General features: G+C 37.4%; 1 protein-coding gene across 2 annotated transcripts in view; it reads left to right on the forward strand.

Moving 5' to 3' along the window:
• Positions 1–22,099, forward strand: part of ZEB1 (zinc finger E-box binding homeobox 1) — a 317,487-nt gene that overhangs the window by 194,362 nt on the left and 101,026 nt on the right. For both annotated transcript variants that reach the window (XM_008150396.3, XM_028158817.2), the window contains exon 2: positions 17,532–17,732. In XM_008150396.3, the coding sequence (XP_008148618.2) occupies positions 17,532–17,732 (201 nt within the window). The remainder of the gene's footprint in view (positions 1–17,531; positions 17,733–22,099) is intronic.

The following is a 22,099-nucleotide window of genomic DNA, read 5'->3' on the forward strand; positions in this document are numbered from 1 at the left end:
CCAATGTTATATCTGATAAGGGCCTAATCTCCAAAATTTATAGGGAACTCATACATCTTAACAAAAAGAAGACAAACAATCAAAAAATGGGCAAAGGACCAAAATAGACACCTTTTGAAAGTTGACATACAGAAGGCCAAGAGACATGAAAACATGCTCAAAGTCGCTAATCATCCGAGAGATGCAAATCAAAACAACAATGAGATACCATCTCACACCTGTCAGAATGGCTATCATCAAGAAATCAACAAATGACAAGTGCTGATGAGGATGTGGAGAAAAAGGAACCCCTGTGCACTGCTGGTGGGAATGCAGACTGGTGCAGCCACTGTGGAATACAGTATGAAGTTTCCTCAAAAAATTAAAAATTGAACTCCCATTTGACCCAGTAATTGCACTTCTAGGAATATAGCCCAAGAAATCAGAAACACCAATCAGAAATGACATATGCACCCCTGTGTTCATTGCAGCACAATTTACAATAGCTAACATTTGGAAACAACCTAAGTGTCCATCAGCAGATGAGTGGATTAAAAAACGGTGGGACATTACAAAATGGAATACTACACTGCTGTAAAAAAGAAGGAACTCTTACCATTCGCAACAGCATGGATGGATCTTGAGAGCATTATGCGAAGCGAAATAAGCCAGTCAGAGAACAATAAATATCACATGTTCTCACTCATTTCTGGAATGTAATGAACATTATAAACTGATGAACAAAAATAGATACAGAGACAAAGAAGCATGGAACAGACTGTCAAACCTCAGTGGGAAGGCAGGGGAGGGGTTAGGGGCGGGGGTAAAAGATCAACCACAGGACTTGTATGCATGCATATAAGCATAACCAATGGACACAAACACTAGGAGAGGTGAGGGCATGTGCAGGAGGCGGGGGAGATTGGCCAGAGGAAGGTCAATGGGGAAAAATGGAGACATATGTAATATTTTAAACACTAAAATAGAACTTAAAAAATATTATGCTGCTATGAAAATAAATACTAGTAAATAAATAAATAAATCTATCCTATCTAATAAAGAGGGAATATGCTAATTGACCCTCACACCATTGCAAAGATGGCAGCGCCCACAGCCAATAAAGAGGGAATATGCTAATTGACTGTCACGCCCTCAAAGATGGTGACGCCCAGTCCCCTCAGCCCTGCTGGGGCAGCATGCATGTGGCAAGGCCAGGCCAGGCCTGGCCGCTTCACACACCTGCATCTGGAGTCCCCCTAGTCCCCTCAGCCCTCCAGTCCCCCAGGGCTGACCCGGGGCACAGGAAAGCCTTGGATGGCAGCTGCCCAGCTGCCCAGGGCTGCCCGAGGCTCAGGTATTCAGGGCCGGCTGAGGTTTGCACTGCTTTGTGTGATGGGGCATTGCCTTCCCCTGATCACCGGGTCACCTCCCACCCCTGAGGGCTCCCGGACTGTGAGAGGGGGCAGGCCAGGCTGAGGGACACCCCTCTCCCCCCTCCAGTGCATGAATTTTCATGTACTGGGCCTCTAATATATATATATAAAAGGCTAAGCAACCGTTAGGACTGGATGACCAGCTGGTAGCTATGATGTGCACTGACCACCAGGGGGCAGATGCTCAATGCAGCAGCTGGCCCCTGGTGGTCAGTGCGCTCTCACAGCCAACCTCGCGTGGTCCCTACCCCTGCTGGCCAACCTCCTGCAGTCTCTCTCCCCAGCCAGCTGCCTTGATAGGCACCAATCGCCTGCCAGGCCAAGGGACCCCACCTGTGCATGAATCCATGCACTGGGCCTCTAATAAAGAAATAAAGAAATTATGTTGGGATAATTGGACAGCTACACGTAAAAAAATTAAACCAGTCCACTAACTTACACCATACTCAAGAATAAACTCAAAATGGATAAAAGATTTAAATGTAAGTTGTGAAACTATAAAAATCCTGGAAGAAAACAGCAAAATATCAGACATCTCACATAGCAAAATTTTCTAACATCTAGTGCAAGAGAAACTAAGGAAAATATAAACAAATAGGACTACATCAAAATCAAAAGCTTCTGCACAGCAAAAGTAAACAGACTAAAAATGAAAAGGGAACCCACTGTATAGGAGAACATATTTGCCAATGATATATCTGATAAGGGGTTAATAACCAAAATATATAAGGAACTCATACAAATAAACAAAAGGAAAACAACCCAATCAAAAAATGTGTAGAAGACCTAAATAGACATTTCTCCAAAGCAGACATGCAAAAGGCCAAGAGACATATGGAAAAATGCTCTATGTCACTAATCATTAGAGGTGCAAACCAAAATGACAATGAGGTACCATCTCACACCTGTCAGATTGGCTTCCATCAATAAATCAACAAACAACAAATGCTGGAATAATTTTTTTTTTAAGTCTCTCATTTCTTTAGCATCCATCTAGACATTTTTTTTATTATTCAGGTACTTATAGGTATACTATATATCTTTAATTTCTGTACGAATGGGATCCAATTATTTTGAAGGACTCCTTTCTATATCAAAACGAAGGGATATATCATGGTTGGCTACTTAGGTCTTTTGTAACTAGAAACAAGTTTACAAATAAACATGTATGTATATTTGTACACATACATAAGTTAATTTGTAGGTAAATACCAAGAAATTGCTGGGTCAACAGGTAAACATTTAAAGTTGTGACAAATATTGCCATATTAACACAACATGTAAGAGTGTACTTGTTTCCTTAACCCTTGAATATACCATGTGTTATTGGTATTTTATGCTTCACATCATTATGTTTTAATATCATTTTAAATGGTACTAAAACATTTATTGAGCAGTTATTAGTTCTGTGCAGTGTTCTACATGCAGGGGCACAGCAGTGAACACAACAGGAAAAAACCCAACCCACATGGAGTTTACATTCTAGTGAGCAGAAACAACATGTAAAATAAAATATTATGGCAGTGGTTGATAGGTATTTTAAAAAGAAATAGGTCACAGGAGAGATTAGGGTGTGCTCTTGTGGTAGGGGAGATCTATAAATTTAAATAGGGTGGTCATAGAAGACCTCACTAAGGAGGTGAAGTTGAGCCATGGCTAAAGAACATTCCCAGTGGAATGACATGAGGTGTAGAAGCCTTGAGATAAGACACCAGTGTATCTAGAATGGAGTGAGCAACTGTATAGTAGTAGGAGATGAAGTCAGAGGGAGAATGAATGAGCATGAGCTGGCTCACGAAGGGCCTTTGGATTACAGTGAATAAGAGGGGAAGCTGCCAAAACCGGTTTGGCTCAGTGGATAGAGCGTCGGTCTGCGGACTGAAAGGTCCCGGGTTCGATTCCGGTCAAGGGCATGTACATTGGTTGTGGGCACATCCCCGGTAGGGGGTGTGCAGGAGGCAGCTGGTCGATATTTCTCTCTCATCGATGTTTCTAGCTCTCTGTCCCTCTCCTTTCCTCTCTGTAAATAATCAATAAAATATATTAAAAAAACAACAACTTATCTTTATAAAAAAAAAAAAAAAAAAGAGGGGAAGCTATTACTATAGGTGGTTTGCTCAGAAGCGTGAAAGGATTCCTCTAATGCTTTAGAATGATTGATTTAGCTGCTTTGTTGAGAACTGACTGAAGAAAGGCAAAGGTGGAAGCAAGAAGATCCAGTAGGAGAATTACAATATTCTGGGTGAGAGGTGAAGGTGGTTTTAGAGTAGGGAGGTGGTGGTGGTGGTGCAGGGGGAGTTAGTTGTAAGTGGGTAAATTCCAAATAAATTTAAAAGTACTTTTTTCTAAATTGGATGTTGAGTTTGAGAGAAAAAAAAAGGGGTGTAGTGAAAAATGACACCAAAATTTTGGGACTTAGTAACTAAAAAATACAATTGCCATTTATTAAAATGGAAAGACTGTGAAAGGATCCAAAATTGACTTGTTGGATATGGCAAACTTGCCCTTTAGACATCCAAGTGGAGATATCAAGTAGGCAATTGGTTATACAAGTCTAGACTTCAGCAGGGGAGCCATCAAATGGTATTTAAAGCCTTGAGAAAGATTGAGATGGAGGGAAAAAAACAAAAGCAGCAGTCAGTGAGTTAGGAGGAAAACCTAGAGAGACAAGAGAAGAGATTGTTTTTAGAAAGGGTGTTTCAGGGTTATGGCAAATGCTGCTAGTAGGTCAAATAATATGAGGACTAATAGTTGACATAGTATTTAACAATGTAAAAGTCCTTCCTAATCATGCAGAAACATTTTTTGTGTGTGTCTGGAGTGGGTTTAAGAGAGAATAGGAAGAAACAAACTGTAGACAAGTATACTTGGAGGCAGGTGTAGGCAACTTTTTAAAGAAGCTTTGCAGAAAAGAGGTATAGAATTTGGAAATTAGACTAAATTAGAATTTAGTCAGAATAGAGTGGTTGTTGTTTTTTTTAAGTTAGAGAAAGTCAAGAGATTTGAGAGTGTATGTAAGATAACAAAGTAGTTTTTTAATTATAATGAGGTTGACCATATTGTTATATGTTTATTGGCCATTCATATTTTTGTGTGTATGAATGTGCAAATTGCCTTTTTTGCATATGCTTACTGAATAGTTCATCATTTTTCTCCTGGATATTTAAGAATTCTCTGTACTGTAAAGAAATCAGCCTGATAGATCATATACTGCAAATATTTTTCAAAATTTGTCATTTGGCTTTGACTTTAAATTTTTCTGTGCAGAATAATGGATTTCATGTCATGCTTATATCATACTCTTTCCAAGACTGTAAAATTATTTGCCTATACTTTTTTCTATTACTTTTATGGTTTTATTATTTTAATTAAAATATTTGATTCATATAAATTTCATTTTGGTTAAAGTTATGAGGTGGGATTCTGATTAGCAAGAATCTACTTCTGAATTCTATTCAAGTCCATTGATTGTCTGCTATCCCTTTACCAGTATAAGTCTGTTTCCATGTTTATAGTTTTTTTCCCCAATGTATGTAGTTTTGAGATGCATTTTCTATCTGGAATGGCTAGGCATGTTCTCCTACACCACCATTACCATTATTTTTCTGAATTTTCTTGAATATTTTTGGGTTTGTTTTCCCATACAATAACAGTAACAATATGTATTGAGCACTTATGTATAATACTGTATTAAGCTTTTAGCATATGTAATTATTTTTATTACGATGAAATAGGAACATACTCTTATCCCCATCTTAGAGATATAGAAACTGAGACATGAGAATATTAAGTAACATCAAGGTAACATAGATAGTAAGTGGTTAAGTTGTGATTTGAACCAGGCATTCTGGCTTCAGATATGGTAGTATTCTTACCTTTCCTTATAAACTTTAGAATCATTTAGTTTAAGTCATTTAGATTTAGAATCTAAATATCATACTAATATTTGGATTGGAATTGCATTGAATTTATAGATTATTTTAAGTAGAATTGGCATCTTGACAGTATGAATTCATTCTGCCTGGCCGGTGTGGCACAGTGGTTGAGCATCAACCCATAAACCAGGAGATCATGGTTCAATTCCAGGTCAGGGCACATGACCAGATTGTGGGCTCCAGTAGGGGTCCCCCGATCGCCCTGCAGGTTGCCCCACAGATCGGGCCTGATCGCCAGCCAGGCCTAGGGACCCTACCCGTGCATGAATTTCATACACCAGGCCTCTAGTTAACTAATATTAATAACAGTAAGCATTTTACTTTATAAATGCCTCTGGTACATAATTTATCATGATAGTGACTTCACTTTTATGCTTATAAAAAAGTATCAGAGAGAAATAGCAAATTTTATCAAAAGCCTTTCAGTGTCTTTAGAAGTCATATTATTTCTCCTTTTTCCTATATAGTGCAGTGATTTTCAACCAGTTGGCTGCAAGAATTTTTAAAACATGCAATACCTGACTACTTAGTCAGGGGCACTGATCTCTTTTCCCTTAGAATGCCAAATTTAAAAATGACAACATTTAACATAATAGCTGTCCAATGTGAATGAACCAAAATTATACCTATTTTTGACATATCAGCAAAAAATATTTTTTTGGTTATGTAGCATTTCAATAAATAATTTATGTGTGCCATGAAATGAAAAAAGGTTGAAAATCACTGATACAGAGAACTCTCTTATATATTCCCTAATGTTGAATAATGCTTGCTTTAGTCTTTTAATGTACTACTGGATTAAATACCTTTTTAATTTAAATTCTGTATTGTTTAAAGTATTGCATATGTCTCCTTTTTCTCCCCTTGACCTTTCCCCGCCCTCCCCCAACCCCAGCACATGCCCTCACCTCCCTCCCACCCCCAACTTTGTCCATTGCTTATGCTCATATGCATGCATACAAGTCCTTTCATTGATCTGTTACCCCTCACCTCGGCGCCTTCCCTCATAGGTTGGACAGTCTGTTCGATGTTTCTATGACTCTGGTTATATCTTTGTTCATCAGTTTATGTTGTTAATTATATTCCATAAATGAGTGAGATTATGTGATATATATCTTTCTACAACTGGCTTATTTCCCTTAGCATAATGCTGTCCAGTTCCATCCATGCTGTTCCAAATGGTAAGAATTACTTCTTTTTTTACCACAGCATAGTATTCCATTGTGTAGATATACCACAGTTTTCTAATCCACTCATCTGCCGATGGGCATTTAGGCTGTTTCCAAATCTTAGTTATTGTAAATTGTGTTGCTGTGAACATAGGGGTGAATATATCCTTTCTGATTGGTGTTTCTGTTTTCTTGGGATATAGTCCTAGAAGTGGGATTACTGGGTCAAATGGAAGTTCCATTTTTAATTTTTTGAGGAAACTCCATACTGTTCTCCACAGTGGCTACAACAGTCTGTATTCCCACCAGCAGTGCACAAGAGTTACTTTTTCTCCACATCCTCTCCAGCACTTTTCATTTGTTGATTTGTTGATAATAGCCATTCTGACAGGTGTGAGGTGGTAACTCATTGTTGTTTTGATTTTCATCTCTTGGATGATTACTGACTTTGAGCATGTTTTCATATGTATCCTGGTCTTCTGTATGTCCTCTTTCAAAAGGTGTCGATTTAGGTCCTTTGCCCGTTTTTTTTATTGGATTGTTTATCTTCCTTTTGTTAAGTTGTATGAGTTCCCTATAAATTTTAGAGATTAGGTAGGTCCTTATCAGATATAACATTGGCAAATATGTTCTGCCATGCAATGGGTTTTCTTGTTGTTTTGTTGATGGTTTCTTTTGCTGTGCAGAAACTTTTTATTTTGATGTAGTCCCATTTGTTTATTTTCTCCTTAGTTTCCATTGTCCTAGGAGCTGTATCGGTAAAGATAATTGCTGCGACAGATGTCTGCTATTTTGATGCCTATGGCTTCTTCTAAGATTTTTATGGTTTCCCATCTTATGTTTAAGTCCTTTATCTATTTTGAGTTTATTTTTGTGTATGGTGTAAGTTGGTGGTCTAGTTTCTTTTTTTTTTTTTTTTCATGTATCTGACCAAATTTCCCAACACCATTTATAGAAGAGACTGTCTTGACTCCATTGTATGCTCTTGCCTCCTTTGTCAAATATTAACTGAGCATAATGGCTTGGGTCAATTTCTGGTTCTCTGTTCTATTCCATTGGTCTATATGTGCTGTTCTTGTGCCAGTACCAGGCAGTTTTGAGGACAGTGGCTTTGTAGTATAGCTTGATATCTGGTATTGTGATCCCTCCAAATTGGTTCTTCTTTCTCAAGATTGCTGCAGCTAGTCAGGGTCTTTTTCATTCTATATGAATTTTTGGAGAGTTCTAGGTCTTTCAAGTATGCCATTGGTATTTTATGGGGATTGCACTGAATCTATAGATTGCCTTGGGTAGTATGGACATTTAATAATATTGATTCTACAAATCCATGAACATGGTATATTATTCCATTTGTTTATGCCTTCCTCTATCTCTTTTTTCATCATCCTGTAATTTTCAGAGTAAAGGTCCTTTACCTCCTTGGTTAAATTTATTCCTAGATACATTAATTTTTTGTTGCAATGGTAAATGGGATTTTTTTTTTAGTTTCTCTTTCTGTGAGTTCATTATTGGTGTATAAAGAAGCCAGTTTTCTGGTGTTAATTTTGTATCCTGCTAAATTGCTGAATTAATTTATTAATTCTAGTAGATTTTTTTATGGAGTCTTTAGGGTTTTCTATGTACAATATCATGTCATCTGTGAATAATGACAACTTTACTTCTTCTTTTCCAATTTGGATGCCTTTTATTTCTTCTTCTTGTCTCATTGCTATGGCTAGCACTTCCAATACTATGTCAAACAGGAGTGGTAAAAGTGGCCATCCCTGTCTTATTCCAGTTCTTAGCGGAAATGGTTTTAGTTTTTGCCCATGGAGTATGATGTTGGCTGTAGGTTTGTCATATAAGGCTTTTATTATGTTGAGGTATGATTCCTCAACTCCCACTTTGCTGAGAGTTTTTATCAGGAAAGGGTGTTGGATTTTGTCAAATGCGTCTTCTGCATCAATTGATATGATTATGTGATTTTTGTCTCTCAATTTGTTTATGTGATGTATCACGTTAATTGATTTGCAGATATTTTACCAGGCTTGTATCCCTGGAATAAATCTCACTTCGTTATGGTATATGATTTTTATTATGTAATGCTGGATCTGATTTGCTAGAATTTTGTTGAGGATTTTAGCATCTATGTTCATCAGGGATATTGGCCTGTAGTTCTCTTTCTTTGTGGTTTCTTTATCTGGTTTTGGAATTAGGGTAATGCTGGCTTCATAGAAAGAGCTTGGAAGTGTGTCTTCCTCTTGAATTTTTTTGAATAGTTTGAGAAGAATAGGTTTTATTTCTTCTTTGAATGTTTGGTAAATCTCTGTGAAGCCATCTGGCCCTGGGGTTTTGTTTGCTGGAAGTTTTTTGATGACTGCTTCAATTTCCTTCTTAGTTATCAGCCTGTTGAGATTTTTTATTCTTCTTGGTTGAGTTTTGGAAGGTCATATTTTTCTAGGAATATGTCCATTTCCTCTAGGTTGTCTAGTTTGTTGAAATAGAGTTGTTCATAGTATTCTTTTATAATCCTCTGTATTTCTGTGAGGGTCTGTTGTTATTTCACCTCTTCATTTCTGATTTTGTTTATTTGTGTCCTCTCTCTTTGCTTGTTGGTGAGCCTGGATAGAGGTTCATCAATCTTGTTAATCCTTTCAAAGAATCACCTCTTGGTTTCATTGATCTTTTGTATTGTTGTTTTGGTCTCTATGTCATTTATTTCTGCTCTGATCTTTATTATCTCCTTCCTTCTGCTCACTCTGTGCTTTTCTTGTTGCTCTTTTTCTAAATCTTTAAGTTCTAGGGTTAGATAATTTATTACCATTTATTCGTGTGTTTTTTTGTTTTTTTTTTGAGATAGGCCTTTAGAGCTATGAACTTCCCTCTCAGGGCTGCTTTCAATGTGTTGTATAGCTTTTGGATTGTTGTGTTTTTATTGTCATTTGTTTCCAGGATGTTTGTAATTTCTTCTTTGATATCTTTGGTAACCCAATCATTGTTTAATAGCATGCTATTGAGCCTCCAAGTGTTTGAATTTTTTTATTGTTTTTATTGTAGTTGATTTCTAATATTTTGCCATTGTTCTCTGAGAAGATGCTTGATATGATTTCAGTCTTTTTTAATTTGGAGAGACTTTGCCTTTGCCCCAACATGTGGTCTATCTTTAAAAATGTCCCATGTGCACTTGAGAAAAATGTATACTAGTATTCTGTAGCTTTGGGGTGAAATGTACTAAAGATGTCGATTAAGTCCATCTGATCTAGTAAGTCATTTAGGATTGCTGTTTCTTTGCTCATTTTTTGTCTAGAGGATTTATCCAGTGATGTCAGTGGGGTATTAAAGTCCCCTACTATAATTGTATTGCTGTCAATCTCTCCCTTGATTTCTTCCAGAAGTGTTTTTAAAAATATATTTCATTGATTTTTTTTACAGAGAGGAAGGGAGAGGGATAGAGAGTTAGAAACATCAATAAGAGAGAAACATCGATCAGCCGCCTCCTGCACACCCTCCCCCCCCCCCCCACTGGAGATGTGCCCACAACCAAGGTACATGCCCTTGACTGAAATCAAACCTGGGACCCTTCATTCCGCAGGCCAACGCTCTATCCACTGAGCCAAACTGGTTAGGGCCAGTTTTTTTTTTTTAATGTATTTTCGTGCTCCTGCTTTGGATGCATAAATGTTTACCAGAGTTATATTCTTTTGTTGTATCTATCCCTTTAGTATTATGAAATGGCCTTCCTTATCTCTTGTTATAGCCTTCACTTTGAGGTCTGTTTGGTCAGATATAGGTATTGCTACCCCAGCTTTTATTTCATTTTCATTTGCTTAAAATATATTTTTCCATCCCTTCACTTTCAGGTTGTGTGAGTCTCTTGTTCTGAGTTGGGTCTCTTGTAGACAGCATGTATATGGGTCATGTTTTATTATCCACTCAGCCACTCAATGTCCTTTTATTGGAGCATTTAATCCATTTATATTTAAAGTTATTATTGTTAGGTAATTGTTTGTAGCCATTTTTATTTTTGTGTGCCTGTGTTCCTTATCCCCCTTTTTGTTTTTCTTCTTTTTACAACAGTCCCTTTAGCATTTCTTGAATTGTTGGCTTGGTATTGATAAAATTCCCTTAGCCTTTTTTTGTCTGTGAAGCACCTGATTTCCCCTTCAATTTTGAATGATAGCCTTGCTTGATAGAGTATTCTTGGATTCAGTACTTTGCTTTGCATTACTTTGTATACTTCATTACATTCCCTTCTCACCTGAAGTGTTTCTGTTGAGAAATAATTTGATAATCTAATGTGAGATCCTTTGTAGGTAACTCTCTGTCTCTCTCTTGCAGCCCTTAAGATTTTCTCTTTTGTCGTTAATGTTTGCCATTGTAATTACAAGGTGTCTTGGAGTAGGTCTTTTGGGGTTCAACTTACTTGGGACTCTATGTGCTTATGTCACTTTTTTTCTTTCTTATATCAAGGTCATTTTCTAGCATTATTTCTTCAAGTAGGTTCTCAAATCCTTGCTGCTCTTCTTGTCCTTCTGGCACCCCTATTATACATATGTTACTTTGTTTCATGTTGTCCCAAAGTTCCCTTAGGCTCTTCCCCTGCTTTCTAATTTTTTTTCTCCATTTGCTGTTCAGATTAGCCTTATTTCTCTACCCTACCTTCTAGCTCACTATTTTGATCCTCTGCTTCTTTTAGTCTACTGTTGAAACTTTCCATCGTGTATTTTATTGTAGCTATATCACTTTTGATTTATTATTTATTCTTACATAGGTTATTGATTTTTTTTGTCCATCTGCTTTATGAAATGTATGACCATTATTCTGAATTCTTTTTCTGACATATGGTATGCCTCTGTTTCATTTAGTTCCTTTTTTTGGGGGGGTGATTCCTCCTTTTCTTTCCTTTGAGGGTTGCTTTTTCATCTCCTCATTTTTGCTGTCACTGAAGGGTCCAGTCACTGAATTGCGTGAGGCCTGAGCTCTGGGGTGGGCTTGGCAGGAGTGTAGTGCACCCTGACAGTCAAGGGCGGGCTCTGGGTATTGGGAGGCCCGGCCAGCAGCTCAGCGGAAACCCTGCAAGCTCCATGAGTCAGGGGCTGGCTCGGGTGCCCAGGAGACATGGCCACTGATACTCAGGGGCTGGCTGAGGTATCTGTGAACCATGGCTGGCAGGAGCCATGGACACAAACAGTCAGGTCTGGCTGGGGTGCCCTGGAGTGCAGCCAGTGAGAGCCATGCTCAGGAGCGTGCACAGGCAGTCAGTGCTGGCTTGGGTGCCTTGGAAGCACAGCCAGCAGGAGCCCTGTGGACTGACAGTCAAGGCTTGCTCAGATGCCCTGGAGGCACGTCAGGTGGGAGCCCTGTACGCTGACAGTTCTGGCGTGGTGCCCAGGAAGTGTGGCCAATGGGAGCCCCGTGCACGTCGACAGTCAGGGGTGGCTTGGGTTGCGTGGGACCTACGCCCCAGTGGTGGTAGGTGGGAGGGGAATGCCCTCCAGGACTCACAGTAGCCTGAGACCAGGGTGGCTTGAGTCCCGGTGTCCATGGATCTGCAGCTAGCTATGGTTGCAGGTCTTTGTCCAGAGTGGCTATAGGGCTTCAGTTTTTGTCTGAGGCAAATCTGGGTGGTGGTGAGGCTGGGATCCTAGTCACAGCAGTTCTTCTCTTCAAGATGACTGATTTCTGTGCCAGTACCTCCACAGGGGAGTGCTTGCAGCGGTAGTGGGGCTCGCCATCTCGGAGAGCCCAGAGAGCCCAGTCTGCCAGCCCCAGAAAGTCTTGTAGGATCTAACAGTCACACACACACACACACACACACACACACACACACACACACACCACATTCACACCCTCCCATTTTGCTCCCTTCCCTCTCTCACACTCTCTTTGTCCCTGTCATCCTGCCAGTCGACATTTTCCTTCTGTCATTTAATATTTTATTTAGGATTTTTACATTAGTGATCACCAGTGAGAGTGAATTCATGAGTGTGTGTGTGTATGTGTGTGTGTGCTCTTTCTCAAATTTAACTTTACTGTTATTATGCTGGGTTCGTAGAAAGAATTTAGGCCCCTTTAATTTTCTTCTCTCTTTAAAAAGCAACAGAATTATAAGTCCCTTGAAGATATGAAGAAATTCGGCTGGCAAAACATTGCCACTATTTGATAGCTTCCTAAATTTATTCTATGGTCTGTCTACCTTTCATCTCTTTCTTATAATTTTATAAATTCCATAAAATAATAAATGTAGTTATAGTCATTTACATTTTCCTAGAAAGTTATTTCATCCAAGTTTTCAAACGTATTAGCTTACATTTATACAAAATATTTATAAATGAAGTCTCTACATTCCTTTGTAGTTATTTCTCCATATGCATTTTAATATTGAATATTTGTGCTACTTGTTCCCCCCCCCCCCCCCCGGGGATTAAAAAGGCTGGCAACTTCCCAATTTCATTGATTTTGTCAAGACCTGGTTATTGGATTGATTTATTAATTATTTGACTCAGTTTCTGTATTCGTATTTTCAATCTCATCTTTAGTCTTTACCTGGGTTTTGTCATACCGCCTGTATTCCATAACCAACAAGTTACATAAATAATAAAAACATCCTTTTTATAAATGCATATTTTATCTATGAAGGAAATATTAGTTATTGGTAATTTAGTGTGAATTGTGTCAGTCCAGATACTTTCCTCCTATACATAAAAGAACCACCTGTTCCTAGGACTGCATTAGTTTAATCTGTGAAGAACTTTGCTGTTTAATTGCTTCATCTACTTCTTTGTGAGTTTTATTAACTCTGGCCAAAATTAACTCACTGAGTGGGAGTATTGATAAGGTAGGGAAAGGATAAGGTAATTTGGGATGGCTTTTGTTGGAGGCATTTAGACAGAAGACCTGTGAAGAATAGGGAAAAGGCCAGAACAAGACTGAGATAGTACCAAAGACAAATCCCATAAATCCTTAGTAATTTTTATGTAATGAGAGAGGGGCAAAAATTAGAACTGGGATTCTTTTCATGATGGCAACCCTCTCCCCTGCTTTTGCCTATCAGTTTTCATTCTTTTAATAGCTTATAACTGAAAGCATTAAAAAACACCTACCCTGCCAAAACCAGTCTGGCTCAGTGGATAGAGCGTCAGCCTGCGGACTCAAGGGTCCCAGGTTCGATTCCGGTCAAGGGCATGTACCTTGGTTGCGGGCATATCCCTGGTAGGGGGTGTGCAGGAGGCATCTGGTCGATGTTTCTCTCTCATCGATGTTTCTAGCTCTCTATCCCTCTCCCTTCCTCTCTGTAAAAAATCAATAAAATATATTTAAAAAAAACATACAAACAAAAAAAACACCTATCCTTTTGCAGGGGTAAATTTCAGAATCATTGACTTCTTTGGAGTTATAATAAGTTAAATTATTTTGAAAATGTCAAAAAAGGCTGTGATTGTTGTTTAATTTAATAGGCACCCTAGATTAAGAAATATTTTACTTAGAGGATTAAAAGAAATCCCTGTCCCAAATTTAGTGAACCATTAATATGTATTAATATGTTCACAGTTCTTTGACCTCTTTAAAAATCATTATGATGCCTATTTTTAAAGGACTTAAATTAAAATTAGATAATATACACCTTGTATGTTATGTATTATATTATATACTAGAGGCCCGGTGCACGAAATTTGTGCACGGGGGTGGGGGGCGGTGTCCCTCAGCCCAGCCTGCACCCTCTCCAATCTGGGACCCCTCGAGGGATGTCCGACTGCCCGACATCCCTCTCACAATCCAGGACTGCTGGCTCCCAACTGCTCACCTGCCTGCTTGCCTTATTGCCCCTAACCGCTTCTGCCTGCCAGCCTGATCACCACCTAACCACTCCCCTGCCAACTTGATTGATGGCTAACTGCTCCCCTGCCAGCCTGTTTGCCCCTAACTACCCACCCCTGCAGGCCTGGTCCCCCCCAACTGCTCTCCCCTGCAGGCCTAGGTCCCTCCCAACTGCCCTTCCCTGCAGGCCTGGTCCCCCCCAACTTCCCTCCTCTGCTGACTTGGTCACCCCTAACAGCCCTCCCCTGCTGGCCATCTTGTGGTGGCCATCTTGTGTCCACAAGGGGGCAGCCATCTTGTGTGTTGGAGTGATGGTCAATCTGCATATTACTCTTTTATTGGATAGGATAGAGGCCTGGTGCATGGGTGGGGGCCGGCTGGTTTGCCCTGAAGGATGTCCTGGATCAGGGTGGGGGTTCCCTTGGGCTGTGGGATGGCCTGGGTGAGGGGCCTGTGGTGGTTTGCAGGCCGGCCACACCCTCTGGCGACCCAAGCAGAGGCCCTGGTATCTGGGGTTTATTTATCTTCTACAATTGAAACTTTGTAGCCTGGAGAGGAGCCAAGCCTTCTGCTTGCTCCGTGGTGGCAGCCATTTCCATTAGGATTTATCTAACTTCTATAATTGAATCTTTGTAGCCTGGAGCGGAGGCCTGGGCCAGCCAGGGTGTGCGGAAAGCTTGGCTTCCTCCATCGCCCAGGGCAACCTTATCCTCCTGCTCTTCCAGCTCCATGGCTGCCGCCATTTCTGTTTGGGTTTATGTATCTTCTATATTTGAAACTTTGTAGCCTTGAGTGGAGGCCTAGGCTAGCAAGGGCAGGCAGAAAGCTTGGCTTCCTCCATTGCCGGGAAAACCCAAGCCTCCCTTTTGCTCTCTGTGGCTGTAGCCATCTTGGTTGGGTTTATTTGCGTATTTGCTCCTGATTGGCTGGTGGGCGTGGCTTGTGGGTGTGGCTAGTGGGTGTAGCAGAGTGATGGTTAATTTGCATATTACTCTTTTATTAGATAGAATTACATTAAATATGTATATCACTACCTCATAATCTTTATTATACAGTATTTTTATTATACAGTAATATATGTTAGGTCAAAAGCCAAATTAACAAATATTTACAGTCAGTGTAGTACCTACTTCTTTGAGAGTTATACTAGCATAGGTTGAAATTAGCTCACTGAGTTAGTGGAAATTTATGGACAGCATAATCTCCCCTTTCCTGGAGTGTTAAGCCATTACGCTCAATTAATATTCAACAAAAAACACAAGAGCATACAATGGAGTCAATAAATGGTGTTAGAAAAATTGGATAGTTACATGTGAAAGAAGAAAGGGAGGGAGGGAAGGAGGGAGGGAGATCCACCAAAGAACTTGTATGCATATATATATATATATATGCATAACCTATGGACACAGACAATAGGGCAGTGGACAGAAGGGGTAAAGGGGGGAAAAGGAGAGACATATGTAATACATTCAACAATAAATATTTTTTTAATTAAAAAGAAAGATGTACTATGGAATCAGGCAGACAAGGATTTTGAGTCCAGCTCTACAACTTAATAGCTATATAACCTCAGCCAGGTTACTTAGTTTCTCTCTCTCTCTCTCTCTCTCTCTCTCTCTCTCTCTCTCTCTCTCTCTCTCTCTCTCTCTCTCTCTCCTCTCTCTCTCTCTTTCTCAATTAAGTGACATGATGATTATAGCAAACACTTGTATAGTCTTTACTTTGTGCAAGACACTTTTAAATTATTAGCCCCTCACAACTACCTTATCCAGTGTGGATACTGTTATATCTGGCATTAACTGTTAGCAAATAATACCAACAAGAACTGCCACCAAGAAGTCAATGTGTCCTTAACCACAATGTGGTGACCATAAGACTGTATTGAAAAATTTTTACCATTTTCTATTGAAATTGAAATTCTTATTGTGACTGGTAAATTAGGCTTAAAGATTTAAAAACTATTTACCTTTTCTATTTTCTTTTATCTTTACTCTCTTGAAATTTTACAATTAAATAAGATATATAAAGTGATTAGTATCATACTACTTAGTGTATAAATTAATTGATGAAATTTGTTGTTATTGTTGCCTTTAAAGAGAGAGTTGAAGAAAAAATTGGGGAGTTGGGCTTTTACTAATTTTACATGTTATGTATTGTCTGGCCTTTTTTCCAGTGAACATATATTACTTTTATAATAATATTAGACAATGATGTGCTCTTGGGGAAAGATCTGGAAAATGTATTCACACTAAAGTATTAATGACACAAAACTTTATATTTTTCTTATGACACAAAATATTGAAGAATTCCTCAAGTAGGCAAAGGGGTAATCACTCCACTAGTCTTTTGGACAGAAGTGTCTTCCCAAGGTCTATAAGAGGAGCTTTGGAGATTTTTGCTTCTTTTTACTCACCTCGACATGTACATTTATACTTTTTATTGTATTTCTTCTTTTATGTCCTTAGGGGGGTGTATTCATATGGAAAGGGGGATCTATATATATATGCATATCATTTAAGCATTTAGGTGATTATCATCTATCAAGAATGGTTGGAAAATCGAAGGAAGAAATGGAAAGAACTAGAAGTAATCATTGCTTAGTTATCTAAACAAAGAAAAGCTTCCTTTTCTCCCTTTCTCTCCAGTAATGCATGGACTTAATAACTTTAATATACTTTTTCTTATGGTAAATTTGATCATGTATTGTTATGTAAATAAAGGAGCTGAAGTATTTTCTTAAGTTAATGATGATTTAAAGATTTGAAGCCCTAATTGTGCATGAGCAGTATCAAATAGAATAAGCTCATTGTGATTGGAGAGGATAACATGCTTAGTGTAGTGTTCAGCAGCACAGATTATGAAATCAGAATGCTAGAGTTCAAATCCTGGCTCTGCCACTTCTTGGTTGGATCTTACTTGAACAAGTTACTTACCTTCCATATGTCTTGGTTTCTACTTATGTAAAACAAGGATATAAGTAGTACATGGTAGAGAGTTCTCTATTTTGTAAGGTTGCTGTAAAGTTGTAAGAATTAAATGAGTTACTATTTATAAGTCACTTTTATATATAGTAAGTATTCAAAAAGTGTAGCTACTAAAAGAAATATTATTGAATCACAATCTGTTGTAAGTACTTTTAAAATTTATTTTTACTGAAGTGTAAAAACTGATTTTTACACTCGTTGGTTTTGACTATTTGTTTCTTATTTGTATTACAGTTACAAATTATAATACTGTGGTAGAAACAAATTCAGATTCAGATGATGAAGACAAGCTCCATATTGTGGAAGAAGAAAGTATTACAGATGCAGCAGATTGTGAAGGTGGTATGCCAGAAGATGACCTGCCAACAGACCAGACAGTGTTACCAGGGAGGAGCGAAAGAGAAGGGAATGCGAAGAGCTGCTGGGAGGATGATGGCAAGTTTAATTTTGTTTTGTAACATTCTATTCTCTATATTTTTTAAAATATATTAACTAAAAAGATAAGTTAAATGAAAAATTTGAAATGAACTTTAAGTTTACTTATCTATTAATCAATAGAAGGTATCCTTCTATTTACCAAAAAAGTAGATTATGAAGCAGAATAATAAAGTTATTATGACCAAATGTACAATGCAGATAATATTGAATTCTAGTAGATTTTTTAAAAGAATCAAGCTTTCCATATGCTTTTGATATAATTGAAGCTATATTTAATTTCATATTGTGATCTCAAATGAAGAATCTACTTACTAGTAAAAAACAAAAATATATATTTTGGTGCAGTGAAATTATAACAATTTAATATACAAATATCCCAAACATAAATAAGTAATTAGAGTATTTTTAGTGGTTGTAAGCCAGTCTGCCTCCTCTTTTAATGTGTGTGTGTGTGTGTGTGTGTGTGTGTGTGTGTGTGTGTGCGCATGTGTGTGACATCCAAATTTGAGAGAGGAGAATTCCTAGAAGAGTTTCTGAGTGAAACAGCGGTCTTGAGATACAAAACAGCAGTAGAGGTTAATTAGGTAAAAAAAAAAAAAAAGGAATAGAAGGTGCTTCAAGCAGAAGACACAACATGCATGAAACCACTAAGGTTTGAACAAATGATGTTTGCAGAAATTGAGATCAAGTAAGTAAAGAAGGGAAGAATAGGAAGGGCACTGTGTGTTACATCAAGGAATTCGAACTTATTTCTGGAAGCTTTGAAAATAACATCATTGATATGTACTTTAGAATTAAGTTTAGTAGCAATATGGAAAATAATTTTAAAGGGAGGGAGTCTAAAGGCAGGAGGCAGTGCCTTCAGTAAGCAGGCTATAAGAATTCAGGAAAATATAAGAGTTCTTGAACTAAAGAAGTAGTAGCCCTTGGGCTTGGAATAAAGGGGAGAGATTTGACAGAAATGTAGCAGGTAGAATATAAATGATTTGGTTGATTTTATGTGGAAAGTAACTAAGAGGGAAGGACTGACATAACTCCCAGGTTTCTGGAAAATAGAACCCAGAGAAGTAAATTTGCTTATTTATTATCACAACTGGTTAATGGCAGTGATATCAAACTTTTAATATTGAGCTCAAAACTTTTGGGAGCAAAGATTTCTTACGTATTTCTTGTCTGTGGCCAAAATTGATCCATCAGTATAGTTGAGCCAAAGTCTTATTATGGAAGCAATAGGAAATGATTTGTCTGGAAATGGAGGAGATAAGGAGAATAAGATAGATGAAGATAAAAAAGATGAAAAATCTTTGAAAGGTTCTTTTTTCTGAATATATATTGGGATAGATTATTTGAACTGTCTCACTGAAAATAACTAATGTCAGTCTAATTACCTGAGTTATATTAAAAAATAAATAAATCTTCTTGAAAGCTTTAAAGAGCTAGCTAGACAGTAAGACAACAACAGATCAAAATCTAAGTGAACACAGGAACCCATAGAGGTTGGCGGAGCACAGCATATTAGAGTCTTTGACCTTAAAGACATTTGCCTAGCCAAGGCAATTTAAGATATGGTTTTTAGGTCTCTGAGAAGAAACAAAGCCTTAGACCACAAAAAATGTTTAATTACAGATTCTCCCATAGGATGGATTACACGTGGATTATATGATGAACTAAAAGCAAACCCTCTCTCATCCCTACCATTCTCAGGAGTTAGCAGATAAAATTGCCTTGGTTAGGGATTGGGGGAGCGGAGAATTGTCTCTGAGAAGTAGTAATCATGAAGTGTCTTGCATTGATTTGCACCTCAGATTCACATTACTGGATAGTCTGATAAATCTGAAGCCATGATTGACTTTAAATTGGAACTGAGGCTAATGCCTATAGGCACCAAGAAGAAGCTAATACAAATCTTTTTGAGGAACATACCTTCCTCCTAACACTATAGAAGTCTCCCAAATAACTCAGCAAGAAGGCACCAACATGAGTGAGAATAAACAGAAATAAAAGGAGCAGAAACTGATCACAAAGATGTTAATCTGAGATAATCTCTGAGTTATCTGAGACAGATTATAAAATGACTGTCATGTTTAAAGAAAGAATAGAAAAATTTTAAAGTAATCATATGAAACTTCTAAAAATGAAAAAAAATAAAATAATAGAAATTGAAGTTCAAAGGATGGATTTAACAGCAAAGTAAACAGAATTGAAGCAATAATTAATGAATTGAAATGGGGGGAAAATTGTACTAAAAGCATCTCAGAGAGGCAGAAATAGGAAAATAAAAAAGAATAGGAAACATGAAGGGTAGAGTTAAAAGGTCCAATATATGTCTAAATTCTAGTAAAAGAGAGAAGAGGGAAACAGCAGTATTTGAAGAGATAATGGCTGAGATTTTTTTCAGAATCAGTGAAGTACACCAGACCACAAATTGAGAAGTCCAGCAAATCTCAAGAAGGATAAATAAGTCCACCCCCAGTCACATTATGGTAAAATAGAACATTCAAGACAAAAAGAAAAACTTAAAAGTAAATCCAAAAAGTCAGGTTGTGTTTGAGAGAGCGGTTAGACTGACAGCCAAATTCTCAATAACAATGGAAACCAGACATAATAAAATGATGTCTCTCAATACAGAATTCTATATTTAGCAAAAATATTTTTAAAGAAAAAAGGTGAAATGAGGTAATTGTTTCAGGCAATGAAAACCAAAAATTATTAATAGTAGACCCTTACTAAAGCAAATTCTAAAGGATATATTTTAGGCATGATGAAAGAAATCTTTGATAGGAGGTCTGAGATGTAAGAGCAGAGAAAATGACCAATATATAGTAAAGAGAAAAAAATCACATAGTATTTCTTATGAAAATGCTAAGCAAAAAAACATGTGTAGCTAAAATTAATTTCAGATGAAGTCAACTTTAAGGACAAAAGCATTATACTGATGAAAGATTAAATTTACTAATAAGATATTATTTTAAATGTACTTGTACTTAATAACAGGGCCTAAAAATATATTAAGGAAAAATAAGCGATATAGGAAGAGAAAAAGACAAATCTGTGGAATAATTAACACACCATGATTAGACATTGATAGAATAATCACACAAAATCAATGAGGATATAGAAGATTTGAAAATATGAGTAAGATATATAGTAATTGCAAAGTGTTTTTTTCAACTGTGGAGCTTTTATAAAACTTAAGCATAGGCAGGGGAATAAAGCAAATCTCAACAAATTATAAAGGATAAAATTATACAGAGCATCTTCCTTGAACATAATACAATTAAGCTAGAAAATAATAAAAACTAAGTTTGGAAATTTTAAGAAACACACTTTTGAATGCATGTTCATGGGTCAGTACAGAAATCATAATGAAAATGAAATTTTATAATGAATGATAAAAATACTGCATTTCAAAATTTGTAGAATATGGTTAAAGCAGATTATATGGTGCTTTTTAAATTACATTTATTGGGGTAGCATTGCTTAGTATGATTATATAGGTTTCAAGTGTACATTTCTATGATACATGATCTGTGTCTTGCATTGTGTGCCCACCACTCAAAGTCAAATTATCTTCTATCACTATATATTTGATCCCCTTTACCCTTTCCTGGCTCTCACCCCTCTTCCCTCTGGTAACCACCATACTGTTGTCTTTGTCTATGATTTTTCAGTCTTATATCCCACATATGATTGAAATCATATGGCTCATAGCTTTTCTTACTGACTTATTTCACTTAGCATAATTTTCTCAAGATCCATCCATAGTGTTGCAGATGGAAGTATCATATTTTCTTATGGCTGAGTTGAATATATGTACTACATCTTCTTTATCCAATCCTCTATGAAAGGACCCAAGTTATTTCCATGTCTTTGCCACCATGAATAATGCTACAATGAACATAGGGGTGCATATATCTGCGAAAAGCAGTTTTTAGAGAAAATTTAAGTACACATTTTAGAAAAGTTTCTGGCTAAAAGTTAATGAGATAAGTACCTCAAGAATTTAGAAAACTGAGCTGTTTGAAAGTTTAAAAAAGTAAATAATATAAAATTGAAAATAAACCTACAATATAAAATATCAAAATAGGCAAAACTTTATTCTTTAAAAGTTTAACAAGAACAGCCCTAGCCAGGTAGCTCAGTTGGTTAGAGCATCATCCTGATAGGCCAGATTAATTACAGATTCTCCCATAATATGGATTACACGTGGATTATATGATTTCAGGTTCAATCCCCAGTCAGGGCACATACAACATTCAACCAATGAATGCATAAGTGGAACAGCAAATCTCTCTCTCTCTCTCTCTCTCTCTCTCTCTCTCTCTCTCTCTCTCCCAATAAATTAAAAAAGATTCACACAAAAA

Source organism: Eptesicus fuscus, chromosome 5, assembly GCF_027574615.1.
Source record: "Eptesicus fuscus isolate TK198812 chromosome 5, DD_ASM_mEF_20220401, whole genome shotgun sequence".
Lineage (NCBI taxonomy): Eukaryota > Metazoa > Chordata > Mammalia > Chiroptera > Vespertilionidae > Eptesicus > Eptesicus fuscus.